This window comes from Empidonax traillii, unplaced genomic scaffold (genome assembly GCF_003031625.1).
Source record: "Empidonax traillii isolate 1590-97213 ecotype Southwest subspecies unplaced genomic scaffold, ASM303162v1 scaffold74:size2480735, whole genome shotgun sequence".
Lineage (NCBI taxonomy): Eukaryota > Metazoa > Chordata > Aves > Passeriformes > Tyrannidae > Empidonax > Empidonax traillii.
The window spans coordinates 2,005,110-2,031,054 of record NW_020955267.1 but is presented as its reverse complement, the minus strand read 5'-3'; the positions used below and the strand labels follow the sequence as shown (position 1 = coordinate 2,031,054).

At 51.1% G+C, this 25,945-nt stretch overlaps 1 protein-coding gene across 1 annotated transcript; it reads right to left on the bottom strand.

Annotated features, from left to right (window-relative positions):
• Positions 1 to 16,407: 16,407 nt before the first annotated feature.
• On the bottom strand, positions 16,408 to 19,133 carry FOS (Fos proto-oncogene, AP-1 transcription factor subunit). The gene is made up of 4 exons (XM_027880799.1): positions 18,847 to 19,133; positions 18,162 to 18,407; positions 17,934 to 18,041; positions 16,408 to 17,808 (listed from the first exon to the last, which is right to left on the bottom strand). The coding sequence occupies exons 1-4, from the start codon at positions 18,985 to 18,987 to the stop codon at positions 17,200 to 17,202; spliced, it is 1,104 nt and encodes a 367-aa protein (XP_027736600.1). The 5' UTR covers positions 18,988 to 19,133; the 3' UTR covers positions 16,408 to 17,199.
• Positions 19,134 to 25,945: the final 6,812 nt, after the last annotated feature.

The window sequence follows — 25,945 nt, the reverse complement described above, 5'->3', positions numbered from 1 at the left end:
TATAAATACCCTCAGGGATGGTGATTCAACCATTTCTCTGGGCAGCCCATTCCAGTACCTGACAACCCTTTCAGTGAAGAATTTTTTCCTGATATCCAATCTAAACCTCCTCCGCCACAACTTGAGTCCATTTCCTCTTATCCCATCACTTGTTACTTGGGACAAGAGACCAACCCCCACCTCACTACAACATCCTTTCAGGTAGTTATAGAGAGCAAAAATGGTCTCCCTCAAGCCTCCTTTTGTCCAGCATAAAAAGCCCCAACTCCCTCAGCTGCTACTCTTAAGACTTGTGCTCCAGACCCTTCACCAGCTCCGTTACCCTTCTCTGGACATTCTCCAGCACCTCAACGTCTTTCTTGTAGTGAGGGGCTCAAAACTGAATACAGTACCTGAGGTGTGGCTTTAACAGTGCTGAACACAGAGGGACAATCACGGCCCTAGTTCTGCTGGTCACATTATTTCTGACACAAGTCAGGATGCCATTGGCCTTCTGGGCCTCCTGGGCACGCTGTTGGCTCACGTTCAGTGGCTGTCAACCAGCATACCCAGCTCCTTTTCTGCCAAGCAGCTTTCCAGCCACTCTGCCCCAGCCTGTAGCAATGTGTGGGGTTGTTGTGGCCAAAGCGCAGGACCCGACACTTGATTTTGTTAAACCTTGTACAGTTGGCCTTAGCCTATAAATCCAGCCTGTCCAGACTCCCTTGCAGAGCCTTAGTACACTCCAGCAGATCAGCATTCCCACCCAGCTGTGAAGTGACTGAGGGAAAGGGTCTCCAGAGCCAGCCAGGCTCATCAGAACAGGCAGATGACTTGGCAAGGGGAAGGCAAGGTTAATTCACCTGTCCTGGCAGTCAACCCATGCTCAGTTCTTGCTTGGACATCCCTGCCTGTGACTGACGGAAGGACAATTCCTGTCGAGCCAAGCAAGGCTGCAGAGCACGCTGACGGAGCCGAGGCAGCTGCCTGCCCGTGCTCCCCCGGCGCCCACAGCCCGTGCCCCGGCCATGCCCAGCAGCTCCAGCTCTAGGGCCGCTCACACAAGCCCAGGCCACGCCGTCCCCCGCGGTGTTCCCGAGCCGCTGCCCGGCTGAGCGGCCCGGGATGGGCACCGGGATGGGCACCGGGAGCGGGACGCGCGGGCTCAGAGCGGGGCCGGGCCCGCCGCCTGCGCCCTCTGCCGGCCACGTCCGCAGCCGCCACCGCGTCCCGGGACCCCGCCGCGCCACCTCCAGCGCTGGGACGGGATAAAGCGGGATGGGGGCGCTTCATTTCAGGCGCCACGAGTGTACCCACATTCTGGGCGGAGCACAGCGGGGAGCTGCTAACGCCGCCGCCTCCAGCCAAGCCTCTCTGCCTCCTCTCACTTCTCCCTGGGCCGGGAGCGCTCCACGGGCTAATTCCACGTGCCTGGATTCCCGTTGAAGAGGAGCAGCAGCCCCAGCTCTGTCAGGGCAAAGGCCCTGCTTTTGTTCTCACAGCTGCTACAGGCTCCTGGGTTTTGTCACCAAATCTTCATTGCGGGTACTCATCAAGCCCCAAAATAGTGTCACTTCCTAAACCACAAGGCCTGGAGCTCACTTGAAGAGCAAACATCCTGCCACCGGACCAAGTGTGTTCATTTTGGTGTGACAGCCTTCACCAGCACAAAGACTAAACCTTTGCTTAGGCACTTACAATGCTCTCAGTGCTCTGCAGCCTCAAAACAGGATCCAAGGAGCTTCCATAAAGGAAATAAGGCAACAAACATTGAAAAGAGGGCAAGGGAAACAGTGATGAATCATTTTCCTGGTGAGCTAACACCCATTAATTGATCAGCTCCAACTTTCTGTGGTGGCAGGACCCCATACAGGTGCACAGCAGTCCCCACAGCTGGCAAACTGTGGTCTCTGCAGGACAGTCTGCTGTGGGACATGCATTATCAGCCTCAGCACAAAAAGATTTGCCTTTTTCCTCACCATCCTTCTCCCACAGGGCAGCTTGTAATTCCAAGATGCAGTTAACAGCAGTCAGTTATCTGGAAATGACTAGCTGCGGTTTCAGGCTATGATAGATGGCCTTCACTGGTAATCCTTCCCTCCATCTCTCCATTAATACTCCTCCTTCCTCCAGTTACCAGAAAATACAGCAGTGCTTCCTTATGCCTGCCCCTCTCTCCTCCCTCCAGGCTACTCCTTTGGAGATTGGATCCACAGCTGGATTGTAAAATAATCCAGCTGTTCCTATGACAACGTGCTGGCAGTGGGCAGAGATGACGCCAGCACGCAGTGTTGGCCCATTCACTACTAACACCCAACTCTGTTTTGGTTTGGGAAGCATTTGTTTTTCTATGCGGGCAGCTCTGCCGAGTACATTTCTGAAGGCCGGAGGGGCAGGAGGAGCCACAATCCCAGAGACGCCAAGAAAGTTGCTGGCTCTGTGATTTACCCTTGTTTTGTTTTGGGGTTTTTTTGCCCCAGCTCCATCTGATGTGAGGATAAAAACCCCTCCAGCAATCTTGCAGCTGCACCCAATCTTTGCAAGACTTGATCCAGAGCCTGATTTGAAAGGCACAGTGCAAGACTTTGCGTGTCAGGCTTCCACAAGGAAAAAAAAAAGGAAAGAAAAACCTTGGGTGGAATCAATAGGGGCCACACAGCCTTTATTTTAACATCTTGCCTGTCAGCAGAAGGTTTGCAGGGTAGAGAAAAGCAAAGGAAAAGCTTGCTCCTTGTGAAGCATTAGCCAAACAACCTAGCTGGACTCACCCAGCCTCTCCAGCTTTGATAGAAGGTAGCTCATGTACTGAGGGATTTGGGCAGAGCCCATTAGCAGGAGCAGAAGGACCTTGCTGTCAGGTTCAGCAAACAGAGGAGGCTCCTCAGGTACTGCAGCTTTTAAATCTCCTCAGCAAAGCCCCCTCCTTCAGAGGGTCGCTAAGGTAATTCTGCACACACAGCTCTGCAACTCCAATGACAGGGCTCCAAAAGGGAAGAGCAGGGATGTGCTTGACAGTCCTCAAGAGAGGAAGACAATTTCCCTGGGACTAATGCCCTCATTCACAAGGAGACAGCACAGCAAAATGCCCCTGCTCCCAGCATCAACAAAATAAGAGGCAGCGTTTGTTACTGCCTGAATATTTCACTATGTCTCAATTTTTATTCTGAAAGTCTTGAGAACAGAGCAGAGTTTGTAAGACAGGCAGGACTCTGTAGCTGCATAACTGCCAACAAACTGTTTCCTTTCGGACCCAGGTAATTAGCAACCATTACAAGCACAACAGAGGCCATTTCTATTGCAGGACTGCAATGACCAGAGCTCCCACTGCTCTGCCTTCAACATGCCCAATGTCAGCGGATAGGGGTACAGAACGGTGGTCCTCAGTGAGAGGGTAAAATAGTGAAATTGCTTATGTTTTTGAAGAGAGACCTCCATGTGCCTCTCTGGCAACAGGACACAAATGGCCAATTAACCCAAGCAAGTGCAATGAAGGAATTATATCTCAAACTACACTCTGACCTGGCATGGCGAGCAGCTGGACGTAGCAGGCTGTCAGGTACAAGGGAAGTCAAGAGATCAGATTAGCTTAAACCCGTAGATGCTTCTTTGATGAGAGCAAGGAAAGAAATACAACTAGAAGAATGACTATTTCTGGAAATGCCTTAGACATTGCAGTCCCAACAAAGCACCATTGTAGCTATCACACAGTCATGAATGTGTTTGGACAGACCTCTACAGTCTCAGGAAGCTACTCTTCCAGTGCTGCACCTGGCACAGCTGATGCTTCAGGGTGCCTCACCTCCTCAGATGCCCACAGCCATTTCCAAATTGCCCTCAGGATCTGTCCCCTGCCCACTCTTCAATCCGAGTTCATATCTGTTCTGGCCATCAGAGATAGCAATAGTTTGCTGCCTAGTTCAGAAGTCTCCTAGCTTGCCTCTCCTCCTCCACTGTCAAGGAGGAAAGACAAGCTAACTTTTAAGAACTGGTTGCATTGCTGCTGCTCTGCTGTACACTTTACCCAAACTCTTATCCAAGTCTTAATCCCAGTTTCCCTTCTCAACACACGGGGATTTCTGTCCTGGGTTCAAAAGATCAGAAATAAATGTCATGAGCCATATGCTGCTGGGCTTTTTTCCCTGTTATCCATTTTGCAAGGACATAAGTAATTTAATAGCAGTGCAGAAAGTTTTGAGGTACCTTCCATCTGGGATGTATTTTCCTACATTTTTACTTCATTTAGAAATGACTTGCAGTGTTTCAATCCAAGAAGCTCTACAGCCTCCTCTGAGCCCTTCAGCCTCAGTGCCACCTGAACATCCAGAACAGTAGTTACAGCAAGACACTCCTTCCAGGATCTAGCCTCTATCCACTGTTCAGTAATGGGCTCTCTCATCGGCCCAAGACAGGCTTAAGCCATGATCTCCCTAAGTCCTTTCTCTAGAACACAGCTCAAAGAGTCAAAACCCAGTAAAATAAACAAAAGCAAGGCTCTTCCCCTGACTAACATAGATTGTGGGAGTCCAAGTTCCTTTGTGCTGTACTTTAGTCCTCAGCACTTCTCACAAGTGCCAGATCCCAGCCCCACAGTCTCTGCCAGATCCCACTCTACAGTCTCTGTCAGACTTTTTACTGTTTCCTAGGGCAAAATCTGATAAGAGGTTGCCAGGCCCCTCATCTGTATGGAGTTTACAGGAACAGACCACTCTGTCCAAAGCTTCATTAGATAAACTAGATTCAATATCAGCACAAGTACATATTTGAGAGGATTAAGAACAAGATTTCATCAAAAGGTATTTAAATTATCAGACTGCACAGCAGATACACAGCAAGGCAAAGGACTCTGAGAGCAAGTCTGGCCATGTATCAACAACCTGTCTGTTTCATGAAAAGTTTACCTACTTGGTCCCACCCCAGGAAGCACCCTTGTGAGGCTTGGTAATCATGGGAAAGCCAATTGGTGAGAAGAAAGAGGCAGCCTTGGAGCAGTGTCAGTGCAGACAGGAGATGGGATCAGGTGAGTGACTGGGGTAGAGGTTTTATGGAGAGGACTAGAGGGTCTGTCTGGGGCAGCTGGTAAAGCAGACTGTTGCACTGGGAATGGAGCATCAACTCTTTGGTTCTGTCTGAGCTAGTAGTTGACTTTAGTGAAGCTCTCAATGCCACCTACCCTAACAGCCTTAGAGCCAAATTAGTGAGATAGTCACACATTCACCTAATGAATAATGAGGTGGGTTGGAAACTGTACAGATCATCATGATTAATGCCACTGAGCACTACTAAGTCCAAGTGACAAACAGTGGATTTGAGTAGCATCTCTTAAGGGTCAATACTGGGGCCAGTACTCTCTGATGCCTTTATTAACATCCTGAATGATGTGACAAAGCTTATGGACAGCAAATTAACGCACAACATCAAATCAGGGGTAGTGTCTGACATGCTCAGGGAGTAGTGCTGCCACTTGGAGGAATCAAAAAAGGCTGGATGAACGGCTGATAGGAACTTTATGAAGTTCAAAAATAATCATATGCAAAGTCCCCCACCTAGGAGGGAATAACTCCACACAGCAGTACTCAGTGCCACCTGGCTGAGGAGCCACTTTGCTGAAAAACTGTTTGGCATTTGTGAAATGTTTGGGAGTGCAGCAGGGAAATAGTAACTCTTCAGAACACGGCCCTGGCATCCTGATTGTTTACTGTAAGGCAGATCAAACACTGGATCAAGTTGCCCAGAAATGTTGTAGAACCTTCATTCCCAGGGACATTCAAAATCCATCTGGACAACACAGTGAGCAACACACTCTTGTTGGACCTGCTTTGAGCCAGGGGCTGGCTGGAGTAATGACCTCTGGGGTCAGAACATTCTAATCCAATGCTCCTTAACTAGGACTAGTCGCTTCTGCCTTTCTCCCCCAGTGCTCAGTTTCCCGGAGACCAGCAGGGAGCAGTGAAAGGCGAGAAATGACGACTTACCCACCAGACCAGCAGCATTCCTGCAAGACTGCAGACACATGCCGGGACGGCCCAGGGCTGAAGTTCTGAGTGCTCAGCTTGGGGAAGAGGGGCAGGGCCCCGACCAGCCATCGGCCAAGAGAGGGCACTGCGGGATACGCTCACCGGGCACGGGGCACGGCCGGGAGCGGCCGCGGAGACGCGAAGGGCTGAACAGCCGAGCGGGAGCGCAGGTGGAGACTCCAGCGGGGACCTTACAAAGGCACGGAGAGGCCGGGGGCGTTTTTTACAGCTGGGAGGTCGGGCGGAGGGGGCTGCCCAGCCGGCTCCACCCACAGGTGCCCTCCCAAGAGCCAGATCCCCAGAACTCCTGAGATCCGCCCAATATTGCTGCTGTCAGCGTTGGACGTTGCTTGTTGCTTTAAGTGTCTGGTGCTACAGGGTTCGTATTGCCTAAGTCTCCTTGATCTCTAGATCTAAACACATGCTTAACAAAACCCAAAATTTAAATTCTTACATAACCACTTGACTCCAGGCACTGGGATGATGAAATCCCAAATAGCGACAAGTCTCTTCAACTGACACCAGACCTGGAGGGGGCTGCCAAAACTCAGGAGACACGAACAGCCTCGTGCCATTTTACTGGAGGACTTTGCTACAGCTCAGGATCATGCTCACATCCACTGTGGAACTTAGCACCAAGGCCACAAAGACATTTGCACACTCTTGTCAGTGCCAGTATAAATTATAGCATGTTGGTGTAAGCTATAGCATTTTATCCACAAATTACAAGTATGAAAAATCAGACACGAGGGGAAAGAAACCCCAGCAAATTGATGTCTTGGGACCCCAAACATTTGGGTTTATAGGTAGCTGAGTCTAAAAATGCTGCCTCGGGGGTCTGACTCTGGGGCGGGTGACTGATGGGGTGGTTTGAGGCATTCCCATGCAAGCATCTCCATCCTGCTCTTCTGGCCTGAGTTAACACACCTGTTCCAGGGGAGACAAAAAGAACTGAAGAGTCAGCTTTTGTCACTAGGCATTGGGGAGCTCTGTACAAACCCTTTCCTCAGGCAGTTGGTTAGCTAACAGCACTGGGGATGAGCAAGGGTACAGCACAGGTTATCACCCAGGAGAGCTAGCAACCCATTATAGACAGCAAAGATGGTATTTTAAACTGCTAGTTAAATCTGTCAGAGCATGCCATCCACATCTTGGGAATGCTTATACATGTACATAGAGCCATTTCATACACCTGGAGTAGCTCCTTGCCACAAACCCTGTTACCACTCAGCTGCTTTCAGACACACCACCAGTGCATTACTCTGCTCTCCCTGACCCGACTGATCCTGCTAATCATACGCTCAATGCATCAACACAAGTTGGAAGGGGTCTCTGGATGCCACCCAACCCATCCCTGCTCAAAGCAGGGCCAGTTACAGCAGGCAGCTCAAGGCCTCAGCCAGTCAAGTTTTGATGATCTCCTAGGCTGGAGGTTCTACGGCCTCTCCAGGCAACCTGCTCCAGTGTTGGATCACTTCCAAGGTAAAACATAAGGATTTTAGTGCATGCTCTGAAGAGTGAACACTCCAAACTGAATTTTGGCAAATCACTTATGCCCTCGATATGCTTTCCCATGGGAGTTTATACAGTTCTGTCAGCTACAGCATCTGCTTCTTCCAGTGCTCTGATATTAGCACTTGACTGGTCCTGCAGTAACTTTGGGCAGGGACTCAAACCAGCTGGAACTTAACCCTCCTACATAAATACATTTGTTGTGCCAGTTTAACTTCCTGAACCGTTTCATTGAGAGGTCAGACAAGTAACTGTGTAGCAGCCAGGAATAAAACAGAATCATATATATGAGAACAGAGAAGATAGCAGGACCACACATGTAGATTGATTAGGCTATCCTGAAACTGTAGTTTCAGTGCCTCAATAGATCTGCCTATTCTTCACCTGCTTCATATGGTTCTGAGGTACAGCTAATTGAGTCAGCAAAAAGTAAAGGTTGTCACTTTCAAGGCACCAGTGGCCAGGAAACAGCACATCAAAAGAGAAGAAGTCTCCAGAAACACCAAGACAGATGGTACACAACAACTCTGGCCCTCTGGCACAAGAGGACTCTGCAATAACGTAATATTGGCCTTTGCAAGAGACAACATTTTCCAGTGTTCTGCCCAAATTTGGAGAATGAGCTCCCTACGGACCAAGGATCCTTCAGCACCTGCCCATTCACACTGCAAGCTATGCTGCTTTCACCTGTAATGCAAACACACTGCAACACAAAATTCGATGAGGAGAGGGGAGGAAAGGAGAGAAGAGGAGGGGAGGGGAGAACAAACCACACATTTGCATATTAGTCACTTCAGAGGTTAATGGAAAAGTGCTCAGATGCTGCTTTGAATGGTTCATGGTAAGCTGCAAACTAGAACAGAACACTTCAATCATTAGTGCCCATAAGAAGCTCCAAGATCCTCAGGTGGAAATCATTATATAATAAATACTTTGTTCTCATAAATACAGATGATTATTTCAGTGTATAATGTTTCTTAAAAGGAAATACAAACCTTTGGTTAAGAGTCAGAGCTGGTCTTTACCACGTTCTATGCCTGATCACCTGCAGGGCACAGTCATGCAATATCCAGTAATTAGGCTATATTTATGACAAGACTGGAGGCTGTGAGGTCATTCCAGATGCTATTACACGTGCCTTAAATTAGCTATGATAATCATTCTCACATGCACACAACAGTTCAGGCCTTCAGCCACAGCCAGTGTCTGATGTTACAACAGCAAGTGACAAAGTGGCACGGAGCAAAAAAAAATTGCAGACTTTGATCATAAAGAAGCTTGGAAAAATGAGATTTTGCTGAGGTTTGACTGCATGGAGTTATACTCTATTCCATACATCCAACAAATGGAATTGGTTGACATTTTTATTACAAACACAGAAGTATCGCCATTCCAGAACCATCTTATTTATAGTTACTTCATAAGGAATCAACAAATGAGCTGCATTTATTTTTGGCATGAAAATACTTGGACAGTAAAATCCTTCTCAAATTATAGGTTCTAAAAATTACGAAAAAATATTTAATTCTGAAGTGCTAAAGTTTTCTTGGCAAAGATGACTTATGTTTACATTATATGACAAGTTTATCAAGAAGCCATGTTAACACTGCTCTGGTGTTATGAGCAAGAGTCTTGCACTCCTGTGGTGCCTTTCTGCAAAAAGACTAAAGCGACAACAGAAGGAGTTTCATGAGGAAGGCAATTAAAAGTTTGGATCTTGACTAAATGTGTTGGGACTAAGACCCAGTGAAGCATTTGCCCTTAGAAGGGTCCCTTGGAGCCTAGAGGTATTTAGAGTATGCATGAAACTTTTCTCAAATAAATGTTCCTAATTGGGATCATCCCTTCTGGGGTAGGTTGCTTGTTGTGACTATCATTTAGTGGTTCTTAAAGCTGTAGAAATCACCCTATCAGCTTGCCATGCCCCTTAGCTTAGATTGGACAAAGCAAAGATCTTGAAGATAAACAACCAGGTAGAGTAATACGTTTCCTTGTGTGTTATTTTACCGTGTTTGTCTCAAATTACAGCTACATATCTACCATTCAGTGAAGACCATCAGTTCATCTTTCCCTTAAGTCCCATCCCACATTTAGGATGATCTGGAGATAGTTTACCAAACACTGCAATCATCAGGATTCCTTTTGGAGCACTGAATATGTTACACAACCCTTCCAGTTAGGTAAATCCTCTAACCTGCCAGAGCTTGTCTATAGCCTGACACAGGCACCACCTACAATGCCAAGTGAAGCTGTGCCAGGAACTGTTCTGTGGTGGAAGGGCCAGGCGATACACTCCTCACATCCACACTACACAGCACTTGGCCAGTGGTCACCTCTGAACTACATGTGGTATCAAATAAGTATTATTTGAGAGGTGTTACTTCAAACACTCAGAACTGAATAAATGAGGGCTGTGCTGTAGCCCAGAGGGGTGATTTCCAGTGTGAAGCTAAAGGACCTGTCATATATACCAAAGTGCAGAGGTTTGACAGTGTGAAACCTGCTAGGATATTGCTGCCTGACCCAGAAGTCTGGAGGAGGCCCATTTTCACACAGTCTTGCCCACTGCTCATCAGCCACATGCTACCCCCTGAACTATGCCCACGTTTCATCTTGGAGACTGCCAGCTGACACAGGCCAAGGCTGTTTCAGGGACCAGAGTTATTACTGTGTAATAGAGCAGAGTGGAAAATCAGGAGTCAAATGCCCGTGTTTGCTTCCTATCCCCTTTGATTTAGCAGCACAGGCATAGCCGAGGAACCCAGGCTTGTGGCCCCTGGGACTTGCTGACAAATAGCAGGAAAGCATCAAACAAGGAGGGGAAGGATGGAAGGATCTGAGACTTCAATGAATAGTTAAAGCTTTGAAGAGCTGAATCCTTTGAAAGTCTTATAGTGAAATCCTTATCTGTGCTGAAAACCCATTCTTGGCTTTGCACTCAGTTCTTATGTAATGACAGCAAATTACTTTGGTTTATCTTCCCTGGTGTCCTCGAGGTTAGTGACACATCATCATTAGGTTACGTTACTATTTTAATTCAACTGCTATACCACATGCCTAAATGCTGTAACAGGGCTTGTCCTTCTCTCTTACCATGCACTACTGGCAGCTGTCATTTTTCCTACAATTGGAGTTCAAACACTTCATAGCAGGAATTGCATCATTCTCGTGCTGAAGCACCCAGAACACTTCAGAGCAGTGTCAAAATAATGTGTTTTACTTAAAAACCCAAATAACCTTGCAATATCTGAATCTCATGCACGTTTCAGATGATATGCTCTAAGACTAAGACTGCTACTGTATTTTATGGCCTTTATAATACCCTTACCTATTCAGGAGAAATATTTAATTTCACAAACAAGACCAGATAAATACTATATTATGAGTTGGTTTCACTTTCCTTATTCCCTGGCATGAGAAGATTCAAGAGAGGCTGTTTAAAAAGCAAGTGAAAGAGGCAATGCAATCAGAATTAAAATTACTGCCTTAATGTTGCAGCTGGTTATCTTTAGCCAACAGAACAAGTTAAAAGACATTTGTATAGAAACAGAGCTCAAATATAACCGGTGAAGAGGAGCTGTAAATCTGTTGTTCTGCAGACTAAAGATTCGGGGGGGGGGGTGGGGGGTAGTGGGGGCATGGGGCGGCACATGACAGAACAAGAGCTCCTTAATTGGAAATAATAAAGATACATTGTCCACATGCTAGTAACGACCTTCTTTTGTTTTCCCATGATATCCTGTTGATATAATATCCAGGTCCCTTGTGGACATCCGCTGTTTCCAAATGAGAAGAATGAGTGTTGTTGGTTTCACTTCAGCACCTCCCTGGGTCACCAGTCTACCTACGCCTGGAAAGCCTGCCGGAAGCAGCGCCGAAGAACAACCTTATCTGCAAAAGATCTGAACAGATAAGGTGCGTGGACATATGACATCACATCTTGTGGTAATTTAAACAAATTTCAAATACCATTACAATAAGGAAGCACAGGAAAGAGCAGAAGTTCAGCTAAATCCTTAAAAACCCACATAGAAATAGTCATATTTGATGAGATCAAGCACAGCTTTTGCCCTTCTCTGTTACCAGCCACAGTCTGCTGACAGCACAGAATTCCCTAAGGCCCCAAAAATTGCAAAATCAGGACTTCCACGGCCAAAGGGGATATTTGAGCATTTAATAGTCCTTACTAGCTTTTCTGGACTTTTCATTCTCAAAAGAACCCTCGCAGTATCCACAAAATCATGCAATAAGGTTTACTACAAGTATCCACAATGTGGAATGAGCAAACTTGTCAAGTTTGGTTTTATCCTACATCTTCCCCAAGCTTCCTTTGTTGTACATCGTTCTTGCATTGAAAGAAACCTCTCCTCATTTGTGTCTCTGTAAAGCTGAAGAGTCCTAGTTAATTTACCTGTTTCTGACCCAGAAGCTGTCCCGTACCTCATAGCACTTATTTACTTCTGTGCACCTCTTACAGTGCTCTACATCCTTCTGAAGATCAGAACTGTACACAGGATTCAAAGCTCTGGCACACTGTGGATTTGTCCTGTGCCATAATGGCACTCTCTGCTTTATTCCTTTCCTCTTATTCCTTCTCTCTTAACACTTGATTTGCTCATTTACCAAGCCTTGAGCTGAGGTTTTCACAGAACTGTTATTATGCCAAGATCTTGTTCCCAGCTGACAAATCAGCTTCTGAGCTGTTTCTGTATGTGTGAAGTTAGGATTGTTAATCTCCCATTTAAAACTCTTTACATGTATGTACATCAAAATGTACTACCCACTAATTTTGTATTGTGACATTTTACTACCTTTCCTTTCAGTTCACAGGCTCCAATTCAGATCCTTGTGGAACTTTGCATATTGACTCCTTCTACTGAGAAATATTTTTGCTCTTACTGACACCTGTCTTTAATGCAGTGTCATCTATCTGTGTGAATACTCCTCTTATTTCGCAGTTTCTTCAGAAGCTTTTGCTGATAGATTGTCTTGAATGCTTTTTAGAAACCCAAGCAGACAGTATCAGGTGAGCCTCTCATGTCCACGTGTTTTGTTGACTCCTCACAGGACTCCAATTTGTGAGGCCAGGACTTCTCATTAGAAAAGCTCTGCCAGCTCTCCTAGTACACTATTTTCTCCGTGCACCCATTAGCTCACCTTTTTGAACAGTTCCCATTAACTTGCCTGGTACAGATAACAGGATAATTGCTCAGCAGCTCTCCAGAATTTTTCAGGATGTGGGTTTGTTTTTTTTTAATTGGCATATTAACTATTTTGGCATTCTCTGTTATAAAAGTGCTTCTAAGTACAATGTTATACAAAGCCATTAGTAAGCAGATCAGCTGTTCAAGTCTTGACTTCTCATAGAACTCTTGGATGAACATCATGAAGTCCAAGTGTTTGTTGCTTTTTATTTTACTCATTGGTTTCATAACCTTTTCTACGAGCCCTTCACCTTGAAACATATCCTCTGATAAATCTTTCACAAAATCAAGTGTAAGTACAGGAATCTTTTTAAGTACCTCTACAATGACCACAGATCAAAATACTAATTTAATTTTCCAGAACTTTATTTCCTCTGAATAATCCATTTATTTTTGACTGTCCACTGGCTCTGACTTTTTTTGGCAGGCTTCCTGTTCTATCTTGACCGAAAGCAGTAGATCAGATTTATTGGCAAACTAACAACAGAACAAACGGCATGAGAACCGGCAGAGCAAGTTCAAGGATACAGGTGCCTGGTCACCCGGTACACTGCAGTCATAGCTCTTGTACTATGTGTATGGCAATCATTTTCCCTCACCTAATGGAGATAAAAGCCAATTGTTCATTATGCCTTTTTATTTTTAATGTCAAGTCAAATTCTATCACCTTTGATTTTCCACCATCACAGGTCAATTCTTCCAGCTCGAAGCCGACTGTGGAGATTTCCAGGCGGAGGGGTGCTGCCAAGGAAATCTAGTTATGGACAGCGGGAGCTGCGAGCCGTTACGCGTTGGCTCAGCACCCAGCTGCGGGAAAACCCCCGTTCCTTCTGCGGACTCCTCAGCTCGCTAAGGGAACGAGAGTGCCGGAGGGGGGTGGGGAGCGGGTGCCATGCTGCCTTGTCAGCTCACGGCGGGCACCCCGGGGCGCGGCCGCCCGTCGCGACGCGCCCCGCTCCGCCCCGTGCCCCGCGGCGCCGCCGCTCGCCATATATGGGCACGGCCGGAAGCGCGCGCGTCACGGCGCGGGCTCGCGGCGTCCCCGCGGGGCACGGGACGTCACGGCACGTCCCCGCCGCGCCCGCGCGCGCCGCCCCGGCAACCAAACAGTAAACACGGGGGCGCGCGTGCGCGGCGGGGCCGGGGCGGGGCCGGGGCTGTGGGCACGGCCCGCCCTGTGCCCGCCCTGTGCCCGCCCTGTGCCCGCCGCTCCCGCCGGGACAGCCTCGAGTGCCGCGCCGGGGCCGCCCTGACGCCGGGAATCGCCGCGCCGATCTCAGGTACCGGCAGCGGCCGCCCCGTCGCGGCCCGGGGGCAGGAGCGCCGCAGGCGGGAGGTAGAGGTGCGCAGGACCGTGTCGGGACTGCGGCTGCTGCCGGTACCGAGGCAGCCCTGGATCCACAGCACCCTGCGGTACCTGGGGTGGCTTTGCTGGGCAGCCCGTTTTTGTTATACCATAAACGCGTTTAAGGATCTTCATGTTGTTTTGCAGCTCTACTTTTTGTAACTCGTAGTAACAGTTATCCTGTTCCTTGTGTTACTCATGTTGCAGTTATATTTCTAAGAATTAATTACACTACTGCCCTCAGAAGGATCCGGAGCGCAGGAGGTGTCAGAAATAACACGAGCGTTTCTTGCTTGCCTTATCTCGTTTCATTGTTTTGTTTCATAAAGCTCTGTGCCGATATCTGTGTGATGTATCAGATACAGATTGTAATTGAATGCCTGCAATCCACTGCAGGCAGAGATTGCTGCTCTGTTGTGGTGGCAAGATTCCTACTGATTTAAGTACAACTTCACTACATAATTCTCAAATTCTAGGAAGCAGATAAATCACATTTATGACACACCATAAATTTTATGTAGCACAACCTGAATTCTAGGTCGTTCATGTCTGAAGGCAAGGAGTAGGGCTGGAGCCTGGGGTTAGACATGTCTCATGTAGTGCCACCCTGAGTTTGACATCATTGCGTAACAAATGCAAAAGCTGACACACTTGGCACTTGCTGTCACTGCTGTTAAAAAGAAAAGCCTTGGTTAGGAGGCAGGACTGCTGTCTCTCAGAATTCAGCACTAGATTTTGCTTTAACCTGTCCAGTGATCATGAGAGATGATGGGGCCAGGATCACTTTGAGGAGACTGTGTAGACCCCTGCTCCTTTCTGCCTCTGCCGGATGTCATGATATCAACAGCATGCATCGGTTCTTGAAGAACTCTGAATTCTCCAGCTCTGAACCTGATAGTCTTTCAGCAAGACGGTGTGTTGTGTCCAGATTTACTGACTTCACGGGGTTACTTGTCCCATAAGTCTGACTCTCTTGCAGCTACACCTACATGACTGCTTCATGGCTCAGTGCTACTGTGCCCTTGCTGCACCTGGGTGTTGCCCACATCAGCTCAAGTGGCAATGTGAAGAATAACTCCTTCTCAGGAGTTATTCTTCATCACTAGTCAGCTCAGCCTTCAGATTATTGTTGAAAGACAGGAAGCTGCAGTGTAATATTTGCTTTTGCACAGGTCAGGCCTTGTTGAGCAAGCCATGGAATTGCAGTACACACTATTGAGATGAAATACATCCTGTGTGTGTTCTGATTAGAAAAGGGGTGAAGAAAGCAGAGCCTGCTGCAGTGACCAGGAAATGTGGAGTTATAGAAACCCAGCCCTGAATACCGGCTTACAGAAATTTCCTGAGAGCATGGTGTCAAGGTGGCCTTTATCTGGACACATGTGTCGGTGCAGGTGGCATCTTTCATCTTGAGAAAGGAGTTCTGAAGCTGGAATGACAGGGCTGGAGACTGTCAGGGAAGCCTTTTTGTTCTCATGGGATTCTTCACATGCAACTATGAGGGAGACTCACGTTCTGCATGCAGGGCTGACCTGGCCCAGCTGCTGTCCTGCCAGAGGAGCACATGTTTAACGGCACAAGCAGCAGGAACGAGAGAGAGTAGCAGTTCCCCCTAAACTAATTTGGGCAGCAGAGGCAGCACTGCAGAGAGCCCAGGGAGGGAGCACATTCCTAGAGTGTGTTTGTGCCATTTGCCATAACTCATTCATTCAAGGATTGGGTTGGCTTTAATGGAAACTGAAGGGCAAGGGCAGGGGCAGTGGTTTGCCTTAAACCACTCAGCCTAAAGCAAGAAGCAAGTGCACGAACACTTCTCCTCCTCTCCTGTCCCAAAGAAAATGGGCCATAACTACTCCTAGAGGAACCAGACTGCATCCAGGGGCACCCAGAGCCAGGGTGCATGCCCACTCTTCCCCAGGGAGGAGGAGGAAGTTGGACTTGTAGGCACATGCAAATGATCATATTGGCCCCAGCCTGGAGATGGCCTTCCTGATTCAGAGGCATGAACTTTCACCTCCTTTCCAGCAAGACCTCCATCTAATTGCTGAAAGACCACAGCAGGTAACACACAGAGGCCCAGGAGGGGACCAGAGCCAGACAGATCAGATGGGGAAGACCATAAGGAATGACCCTACTGCCCACCAGGATGGGTGGGAAGGGTGTAACCACAGACAGCCCTGACTAACACTAGGACAAGGGCAGGGCTGGCCTAAGTGGTATTCCCACCCTGATGCATGCTAAGCCTCAGGCAGCTAGAAGCAGTCTGCAGTTTATAAAGCCCAGCCCAAATTAGAGGCTAGGGAACCCCTTTGAGGTCACAGGCAAGCAACGCAAAAGGTAACACAAGGACAGCTCCAGCAGTCAACTTAAATGCTTTTATTGACAATGTTTCTGAACAATAATAAGCAAACAATGCTTAAGTTTCATCCAAATTCACTTTCCACATGTCAAAAAAGACCTCAAGGTAGAAAAAAATAAAATAAAAATATAAATATCTGAGAATCCGTCTTAATAAATAAATTAAAAACACAATAAAAACGTTTTCATGGAAAACTTATGTCAGAACATTCAGACCACCTCAACAATGCATGATCAGTAAAGTTACAATGAACATCAATGTAGAACTACAGTACATGGATATAGCTATTTATCTACCTACTAGAAAATAAAATAGAGTCTCTTTCCCCCCACGTAAGATGGGTCATTGCTAAGTCATCAGAACACGATATTGCCAGGAACACAGTAGTTATTGTTAATCAGCTGCACTAGATACGAGTTGGAGATACCCAGCACCAGGTTAAATTCCAATCATTTAAAACCAAGAGATTAATTAGTTAATGCTAGTGATACTAAGGAGGGGAGGGAGTCACCTACCCAGCCATGTGGGACATGCTACAGACTACCAGCTCTCATGGATGAGCCACTGGGGACAAGACAAACTCCATGCGATTTGCTACATCTCTGGAAGAGGTACAAGACCTCGGTGCATGACGCTCTGCCAGGCCCCGGGGCACCAGGCCAGACAGGGGGTGGCGGTGGCAGGGCCCTCCCCAGGCCTGGGGAGCCCCTTGGGGCACAGCTGCAAGTCCGTGGGGGTACATGGGCAGCGGATGGGGCCCAGCAGGTCAGTCAGTGCTGGAGCCCCTCACAAGGCCAGGAGGGTGGGGGAGCTGAGGGAGTCGGACGAGGGCTCATTGCTGCTGCTGCCCTTCCGGTGCGCGGCAGCACAGCTGGGGAAGGCGTCTGCCTCGGGGTAGGTGAAGACAAAGGTGGAGGTGTAGGTGCTGGGGCACGGGGTGCAGGTCACCACAGGGGTGCAGAGGGGCTCCAGCTCACCGCTGGTCCCGGCAGCCAGCGACTCCCAGTCCGACGGGTAGAAGGAAGAGGCTCCAGGCAGGTCCATGTCAGGCACGGAGCGGGAGGCCTCCCGCGGCCCCGTGGAGAAGAGCAGCTCGTCGAAAGGCTCAGCCTTGAGCTCCAGCCCGCTGCTGCCGGTCTCCTTGGGCGGCACGGCCGGTGGCGCTTCAGGCATCAGCGGCAGAGCAAAGGCAGCCTCCTCTGTCATGGGGGGGCTGGGGGTGCCCAGGTCCAGCGCGGTGGCACCCCCCAGCTCCTCGTGGAAGCACAACTCCTCGGGCATCTTGCAGGCGGGTCGGTGAGCCGCCAGGATAAATTCCAGCTTCTCCTTCTCCTTCAGCAGGTTAGCGATCTCCGCCTGCAGCGCGGACTTCTCCTCCTCCAGCTGGTCGGTCTCCTGCAGAGAGAGCAGGCTGTCAGCCAAAGCCAGCATCACTCCCAGCTGGAGTTCCCCTCGTCTTGCTACTCCCGCCCTCGGGTACCCCTCTTATCCCCCCCCGCCGCCTCCCGGACAGCACTTACCGCCTGCAGCGTGTCGGTGAGCTCCCGCCGCCGGTTGCGGCACTTGGCCGCTGCCATCTTGTTCCTTTCCCGGCGGATCCTTCTCTTCTCCTCCTCCTCCGGGGACAGCTGCGAGTAGAGAGAGGCCGCTCAGTCCCGCTGTCAGCCCGGTGTCCCCGGCCGGGCCAGCCCATCGGCCGCGCACTCCCTCCACCCCGCTTAACCCCGATAACTTCAGTCCCCACTCACCTGTTCGACTTTGCCCCGGCGGCCGATGCTCTGCCCGCGGCCGCCCGGCGCCTTCAGCACTGCGGGGCGGGAGTAGGTGGCGGGGGCGGGCGCCGAGACGCCGTAAGGGTGCCCACGGCTCTGGGAAGGGGCAACCGAGGAGATGAGAGTGGGCTGCACCAGCCACTGCAGGTCGGGGCTGGTGGAGATAGCCGTCACTGTGGGCACGAAGCTGGCGCTGGAGGCGGCCAGGTCGGTGCAGAAGTCCTGTAGGTCAGAGGAAAGGGGGGGGTGCCGTCAGCGGGGCGCCCGGGCCGCTCCCCGCCGTCCCCGGGGCCGCGGCGCCGCGCTGCCAGCGCCGGCTCCACACGAGAGCGGCCTGTTATAAATATCTCTGACGTCCGCGCTGACGCAGACGCTGCTCCGGAGTCTCCTCAATGAACTCGCGTTTTATCAATGAAGCCGCTTTACACACCAGCCGCAGAGCGCGGCCCGGGCCACGGCACCCCCCGCCCGCCCTGCCTCGGCATTGGGGCCACTCCCCGCGCATAGTCCCCGGCCTGACCTCCTCCGCGGACACCGCTAGCCCCGTGTCGCCCGGTCCCGTCCCGTCCCATCCCATCCCCTCCTCTCCTCTCCCATCCCTTCCCCTCCCGAGTGCTCCTGCCTCGCGGCGAGGGTGCAGCCAGCACGCTCAGAGCCTCACCTGTGGGTTGACAGGCGATCCCATGCTCGAGAAGGAGTCCGCCGGGGAGGGGTAATAGGTGAGGCTGTCCCCGGCCGGGGAAGCGCTACTGCAGCGGGAGGACGCTGCCTCGTACTCTCCGGCGAATCCCTGGTACATCATGTCGGCTCGGTGCGTGCAAGCCGGTGGCGAGAGGTGATGCGACGGTAGTGAAGCGTCCTTGGGGATGAAGCGAGGAGGAGTCAGCTGCGTGCGTCCCTGTGCTCGGTCCGCGCCGCGCGTCTCTCCGCTCCACCGCCGGGGCTGCCTGGGCTGCTGGAGTACCGCGCCGCGCCTCCGTTTTATACCCTCCCGCCGACGTCACTGGGGACGCGCCACCCGCGGCCGCGGGGGGGGCCGCTCGCCCCGCGCTCGTCCCGTTCCTCTCCGAGGCCGCGTCGCGCGCCGTCTGCCGCCGCCCCCCGCGGGAGAGACCCGCGGCTGGGGGCGGGGGGCTGCTGCGGGGGCGGGGGGGCCGCGGGGCAGCTCGGGCGGGGGCCAGTGGCGGGGCTTCCCCCCCCGCGCGGAGTGGTAGGGCCGGGCTCGGGAACCCACTGACGCAGATATCCTTATATGGGATACATCCTGTGCGAGGGGGCGTGACTGACGGGAAGCGCTCCAGGCTGCAGCCAAGTGCGGCGGGCGGGCGGCGCGCGGGACGGGACGGCATGGGAGGGTTTGGGACTCGGCGGCCCCTCCCCCCCCCCGCCTGACGAGGCCCTGCGGGGGTTACGGGGCATCGACACTGCCCCCGGGCCCGCCGTCCCCTCGGCGAGGCTCCGCACAGCCCCGCTGCGGAGCAAGGTGCCCCCAGGAAGGCGGCGAAGAAGGGGGCCAGCCGGGAAGGGGTGCGCTTTGCGCTGCAAGGCAAGCCCCGTCGCTAGCACTGAGCAGGGTCTGCCCGTAGCTGGGCACGGGTACTCGGCGGGCCCCACGCACGGAAAGCCCGACCTACCCCCTTTACCCGCAGCGAGGAACGCGTTACGCTCATGTGTCACTATTGATTTGTTTATTATGTACACGAGTAATGGTGGAGAGTGAAAGTAATGGCATAAGGCGGTGGGAAGCCCTGCCAGGGAAGCCTGGGGGGCTGCAGGCCCCCGGGGAGGTTGGGAGAGCTTGGGAGCAGCGCTCCGAGGCGCTGGGATAGCCGCCAAGGGCATGGGCAAGGGGCCACCGGGAAACCACCGACGAGGAGAGAGGGGTGAGGCTCGTCCTTTCCTCCAGTTTGGGCTTTGTTTTGATCCTTATTGCAGCGAAGCCCGGAGACACCCACCCACGATGGGGATGTCAGGCAGCCCTGGCTCAGGTCAGGCTAAGGTGGGAGCCAGACCGCAGACTCGCCTTGCACGGGAGCCAAGAGATCGCGGCTATAGATAGTAACAGGGAAGCTGCAGCAGCGAGCGTGTTTACAGCAACAAACAGAGCCTGCAGCGCAGTCTCTAGGCAGGAGCGTCACCCAGCCAGGCTGGGATCCTGCTGGCAGCCTCTCCCTCTGTTTGAGCTCATGGGCTAAATGCAGCGCCTGATGCTGCTGCTGTTGCTGTTGCTGTTGCTGCGCGAGCAACCTCCGTTCTTAGAGATCTGGGCCACGGGGGCGGGAGAACTGGGCCAGCTGCTATTTCTGAGCTGCCCGTCAGAGCAGAGGGGACAGCCAAGGACCGCTGCAGCTCACCGCCCACACCGCTCCCTGGGAAAGGACCCACGGGAGCCAGTGCTACTCTCCCCAGCTCAGCACTGGCCCGTGGGCTAGTCCCTCTCAGGCAGGTGTCAGCCACCCAGGTTCCTGTGCTGCCAAGGGTTCTTTACCCCTTGAGCAGCAATCCCCCCATGCTGGCTGATGAAGTAGCGAGGTGAGCATGGTCTCTTCAGTAGCCCCAGGCTGCAGTGAGGAGGTCCTCCCTCAGCATGGCCCAGAGAAGGGACGTGCCAGCAAATTAGCAAACCCTGCCACCCCTGCCAGTGGTGAGCAATAGGCCAAACCTCTGCAGCCACGTCCCCAGCAGGGCCTAGGTAGATGTACTGGTTCCCAGCAGGGGCAAGAACCCCCAACACAGTCCACAGTCCCAGATATTTGCCAGGCACATTTCAGAAAATCCCTGTTTAGCCTGTTGCTCTCTGCAAACTGCCCCAGGGTCCCTCCAGCCAAACTGCCCTCCCCATAAGACGTGTCTGGAAATTAGGGAGGGGAACCCACTTCAGCAAAGCCTTGAATATTTTTGTGGTGCCCAAGTAAACTATCTGTTGCCATCTCTGCTGGCGACCGAGCGTGATCTGTTTGTACCAAACGGAAAGTGCGCGGACGCCGCACATTTCTAACATGTGAAAGCAAGGAAACAGAGAAAGCGAAAACACATGACGTGGGTTTGTTGTTTGCTCCAAACGTGGGGTGCACACATTTTACCGCAGTGTGTGTGAGAACAAAAAAAGGAAGCAGGTGGTACCGCAGGGACAAAACAGAGTGTGAATCCTCCTGCCTGGGTAACGGGGCTGCTCTCAGCAGCATGCCAGAAGAGGAGGCTCCTCAACCCCCTTGCCAGCCAGGAATGGGTAGAGGCATTAGGCCCTCACAAATTAGTGTGATCTGAGGAATGGACCATGACGGTGCTGTCAGGGCAGAAGGACAGCACCCATCCAAATAGGATTTTATCCTGCATACCAATGGGACCCCTCCACGTGCCTGGTCTCCACTTTTCCTCACACCAAACAGGGAGATGGGAAAGCTTGCAGCTCCAAGGCATACAACAGAGCAATGAGCTCCTCAGCCCCAGAGCACAGCACTGGAATCTGGCCCTGCTTTCACACTCCTCCTTCATCTGAGCTTGTGACTGAACCTGGCTTAGGAAAACTGTGGCAGAAAAGCACCTCAGGTATGTGGAGCAGTGCAACCTGCACTGGTCCAAAACCCACTTTGGGTGCAGGAGATGGCCGTGCCTAAATTTGGCTACTCACCAGGGGAAGTTCATGCCAGTAGCGTGGCCCTTTGTTAGCCACATGACAGTCCCAACCCACTCTCTGTCAGCAGCGCTGATTGCAGCATGATTCTGTGTTCCCTCTCCAGCAACACAATGTCATGGACATCTGCCTCCAGCTGACCAGAGGCTGCTGGGGTGAATGGGAAGGAGACCTGGGAATCAGTCCAGCAGCAGGGCTGGCACAAAAGGGACACTGCTATGGACACCAAGAAACAGCTTCTCTGCACTGAAAAGCCATCACTGCCTGGCCAAACACCCTGCCCATACTATCAGAGTATCTGCACAACAACCTGAGCACCTGTTGCAGTATAGACTTTAGAAGCAGACTCCAGGGACATTATTGAAATTCCCTTGACACACACCTGCACACCCACTGTTCCCGCTGTCCCCCACTGCATTCGCTCCCAGGGACCCCCTCCATCCACCCAGCCCCAAGGAAGCTTGTGGAGCCAGGCAGAGTTTGCAGGCTTCAGGAGAAAACGGGATGGAAAAGCAGGAAAGGGGGCCAATAAAGCAGCAGTGGGAGCCTGCCCCCTCTGTTGATGTGGCTGGGGGACAGAGGGTGGAAGAAGGGTCCTTAGTAAGTTATCCGTTGGACCTAAGTTCCCCCTAAGACACACACCCTCCTACCTAGCCTGAGAGCCTCCAGGAGGGCAGGGCTCCCACCTCTGCTGGACTGAAAAGTGCAGCACATACCCAACACAAGGTATAAATAGTAATTAATAATCACAGCAGATGGGTGTGTGACAGGGACATCCTAAAGAATAAACACTGCGAGCAGAGACATCCCGGCATCTCGTGGTCACACAGCCACATGCCACGGGCCACCAATTACTGCAGATGATGCAGCTGAGCCATTCCACCCTTTCTCAGCACATTTTGCCTGCACCATGGTGGATGCTAGCTCACCAGGCACAGCTGGACCTTGTTCCACACACCAATGGACTCATGCACCACTCACAGCCAGCAGGTCCAAAAGATGGCTTTGCCCATCACAGCACTTCCTCCGCACCCCATTGCCCCAAGGCCAGGCTGGCAGCCATCACCTCGTGAGCAAGAGTTCATAACTCAGAATAATTCAAGCACAAAGTTCTCCAGACAAAACTCCAAAACTCCTACTATCACCGCCAGTTCATGCATTGCAGCAGTGCAACAAAGCCGGAATACTGTGGCCAAGGTGATCTCTTATCTCCCCACCAGCTCCAGTGCCATAGGCCCATCCCAGGGCGTTGTGCATGCTTATAGTTATAATCCCAGGGCACCAACCAACTAGGAGGAGAGGAAAACACCTGTAACAAAATGAAAAAAACCCTGTAACTGAAATGAAAGGCAATAAGCTTGCGCTGAGTTAGAGGCAGCACGTTTAAACTCAGTGACATACAGGCTGATGCGGAACTTTTCTGATAATCAGACAAGATCCAAACAAGGCAATCACAGCTGCAATTTCCTTGATGGAACCCCACAAGATGCCTGCAATAAAACCCCACACAATCGAGAGAAAGCTTGGGCTTTCTGTTATGTCCAAGAGCTTTCTGAAGGTGGCAGCTGGACAGTCCTGTTGTACAAGCTACTTCTTCCTGTGGGACTGGGCAGCAGCACTAATGCTTATGCCATGGGCTGGGGTCTGGGTAAAGGGACTGGGGTCTGGGTAAGGGGTCCTGTTCCTCCATTGGTGAAGGGGCTCTTGAAGAAAATGGGCCAAGGGTAGCAAAGGAGGAAGTGCTGAGAAGAAAGAGGAAAAGGCCACTGTGCTTAGCTAAGGAGATTTTGTTTCAGATAGACAACAAAGCAGCTGAAGTGAAGGGACAGGATGTTGAAGATTGTTTAGCTCAGAAACCTTCTAATTGTTGTGACTGGGGAGTGCTCTTGGAAAAGGCTCAAGTGGACTTAGGACAAACAAAGGATCACAAAGCTGAAGATAGCCTAAGAGGGAGAAGGACAGTCTGAGCTTGCCACTGCCTGGAAAAACAGCTCTGGAGGTAGTCCCCAGATCACCTTCTCCCATTGCTATTTGGTGTCAGGGACCAGCACACTGGGCGGGTTGCCCTGGAGGACAGCCATGAACACATGCAAGGTCTCTCTTTTTGAGTCTTCAGTTCTTGAAGTGGTGGGGCTGTTGAAGGGACTCATAGACTCAGCCTGCCCTGGCCCCGGGGGAGTCACATTCAGTTGGTGCTGCTGCTGAAAGTAAATGTTGAGATTGGAAAGCAAGGTGTTTACTCCTTGATCTGACTGAGCTGCACCTCTGTCTGGACAGTCAGGCTGCACTCGAGGCAGAGCCAAAGGAGGCTATCAGCTCTGTGGAAAGACGCTGCCACTGCAGGAATAGAGACCCCAGTAATGAAGCAATAGAATAAATAATAAGACATGGCTACGCAGTGAGTTGGCCTTCTCTGCCCTAGAAACAAACATTGGGAATACCCCAGGAAGCTGAGGTTCCTTAAATGGTATTTAAGAAATGTAGCAAATAAGAAATTCAATATTATTAAATCGTATGAGGTTAACAGTGCTATGAATATACATACATGTAAACAGTGCAGAGCACTGCCAGCCCAGCCCCGAGGCTTTGATCCCTCCCATGGATCCAAATCTGCCAAGCAATTTGGTTTGGCTGGGAGTAGCTGCTGGGGAGGGGAAACATCTTTTGTGTTAAGCCATTCCTAAGTATCTGCACAACCAGCACTAAGCATATGCTTGTGCAGAGAGACCTGGGAGGAATAGGACATTTACAGATCATCTGGATGCTCTGCTCCATTTCTGCACAATGAACAGGGTCTAGAGGAGAGTCTCTGTTGTTCTCTGCTACCAGCTCACTGCCCATTCCAAGTTGAGAAAAGCAAGTGCCACCATCCAGACCCATACCAGCACCTCAATACATCACCCATTTCATTCCTCATTGAGGTCATATGGAAAATATGAAGACAATAGACACGCCAGAGAATATAGGCCTGAAAACTCAAGGATCTCCCGCAGAAGAGGTTCACCAATCCACTTTGGGACTATTTGACTTGGTGGTTGCATATGGAGGACCTGTCCTCTGTACTCTCCTCCTGGGAGCCTGGCTGCCAGGGGCAGAACTGCCAAACCAGTGAGATCAGGTTAACTCACTTTGTCCCTCTTTGCTTTAGGATCTCAGCAGAGCTCAACTGGCTGCAAAACTGGTACCTCTCACCTGTGTGAGATAGCACTTGATGCTGCTGGCCTCCCTGGGCATCAAGTGCCAGTGCGGGTGCGGGTAGACACCAGCCTGGAGAGAAAGGTGCACAGAGCCCCAGTAAGGTGGCCTGGAGGGCTGCCCAACCCTGGTTCCTCTAAACAGGGGTTCCCTTTTGCCTTCCCTAGGCAAACCTGGCATCTCCCAGGGGGCTGGAGGCAGCCTGGCAAGAATGACCCTATACTGGTGAGGAAGTGGAGTACGGAACTGTGAGTTTGGGCTCATGCCACCGAAAAGAGGTGTTGGACACTTGGCCACTGCAACACACACCACCCTCTTGGCACCCACCACCTCCCTCCTGCCCCACAGAAGGGTTATGCAGGACCCCTCCAGGCTGCCAGAAGCCCCTCTGGCACACCTACACTGGCCACTGGAGTTTTGGGGTGCTTGCTGATGCCAACATCCCAGCCAGGCCTCCATTCTCCCTGCCCTGATGGCCTGCATGTTCAGAGTAGCAGGGTGTGTGGGATTGTATAGGCAAGTAACCCAGGACAGTGGGCATCTCCAATGTACCTTACCCCCGAAAAGGTGCAGAATCCAGAAAAACTAGTAAAATATTTTAAAAAGATGTGCTGCTGACCTGGCAACCCCAGAGAGACACAAATCACTGCAATGTGTTGGGATCTGGCATTGGCCAGCGGGTGGTGAACAATTGTATTGTGCATCACTTGTTAGGTTTTCCTTTCCCTTTTTATTATCATAATTATTACTACTTACCATTATTATTGTATTTTCCTTTGGTTTCAATTCTTACCCTGTTCTTATGTCAACCTGAAAGTTATACCTCCCCATTTTACCCCCTCCCCAAGTTTCACCTCCTCCCCATTCCGCCGGGTGCGGTGGAGAGGGGAGTTGAGCAAGGGATTGCATAGTGCTGAATTTACAGCTGGGC

What these genes read in the sequence shown, in the direction of transcription:
- FOS (XM_027880799.1), bottom strand. Translation starts at nt 18,987, where the DNA reads ATGATGTACCAGGGATTCGCCGGAGAGTACGAGGCAGCGTCCTCCCGC. An exon ending in GATCGCCTGTCAACCCACAG is followed by an intron (nt 18,408 to 18,846) that starts GTGAGGCTCTGA and finishes TCTGACCTACAG; the next exon opens with GACTTCTGCACCGACCTGGC. An exon ending in GCCGGGGCAAAGTCGAACAG is followed by an intron (nt 18,042 to 18,161) that starts GTGAGTGGGGAC and finishes CTCTACTCGCAG; the next exon opens with CTGTCCCCGGAGGAGGAGGA.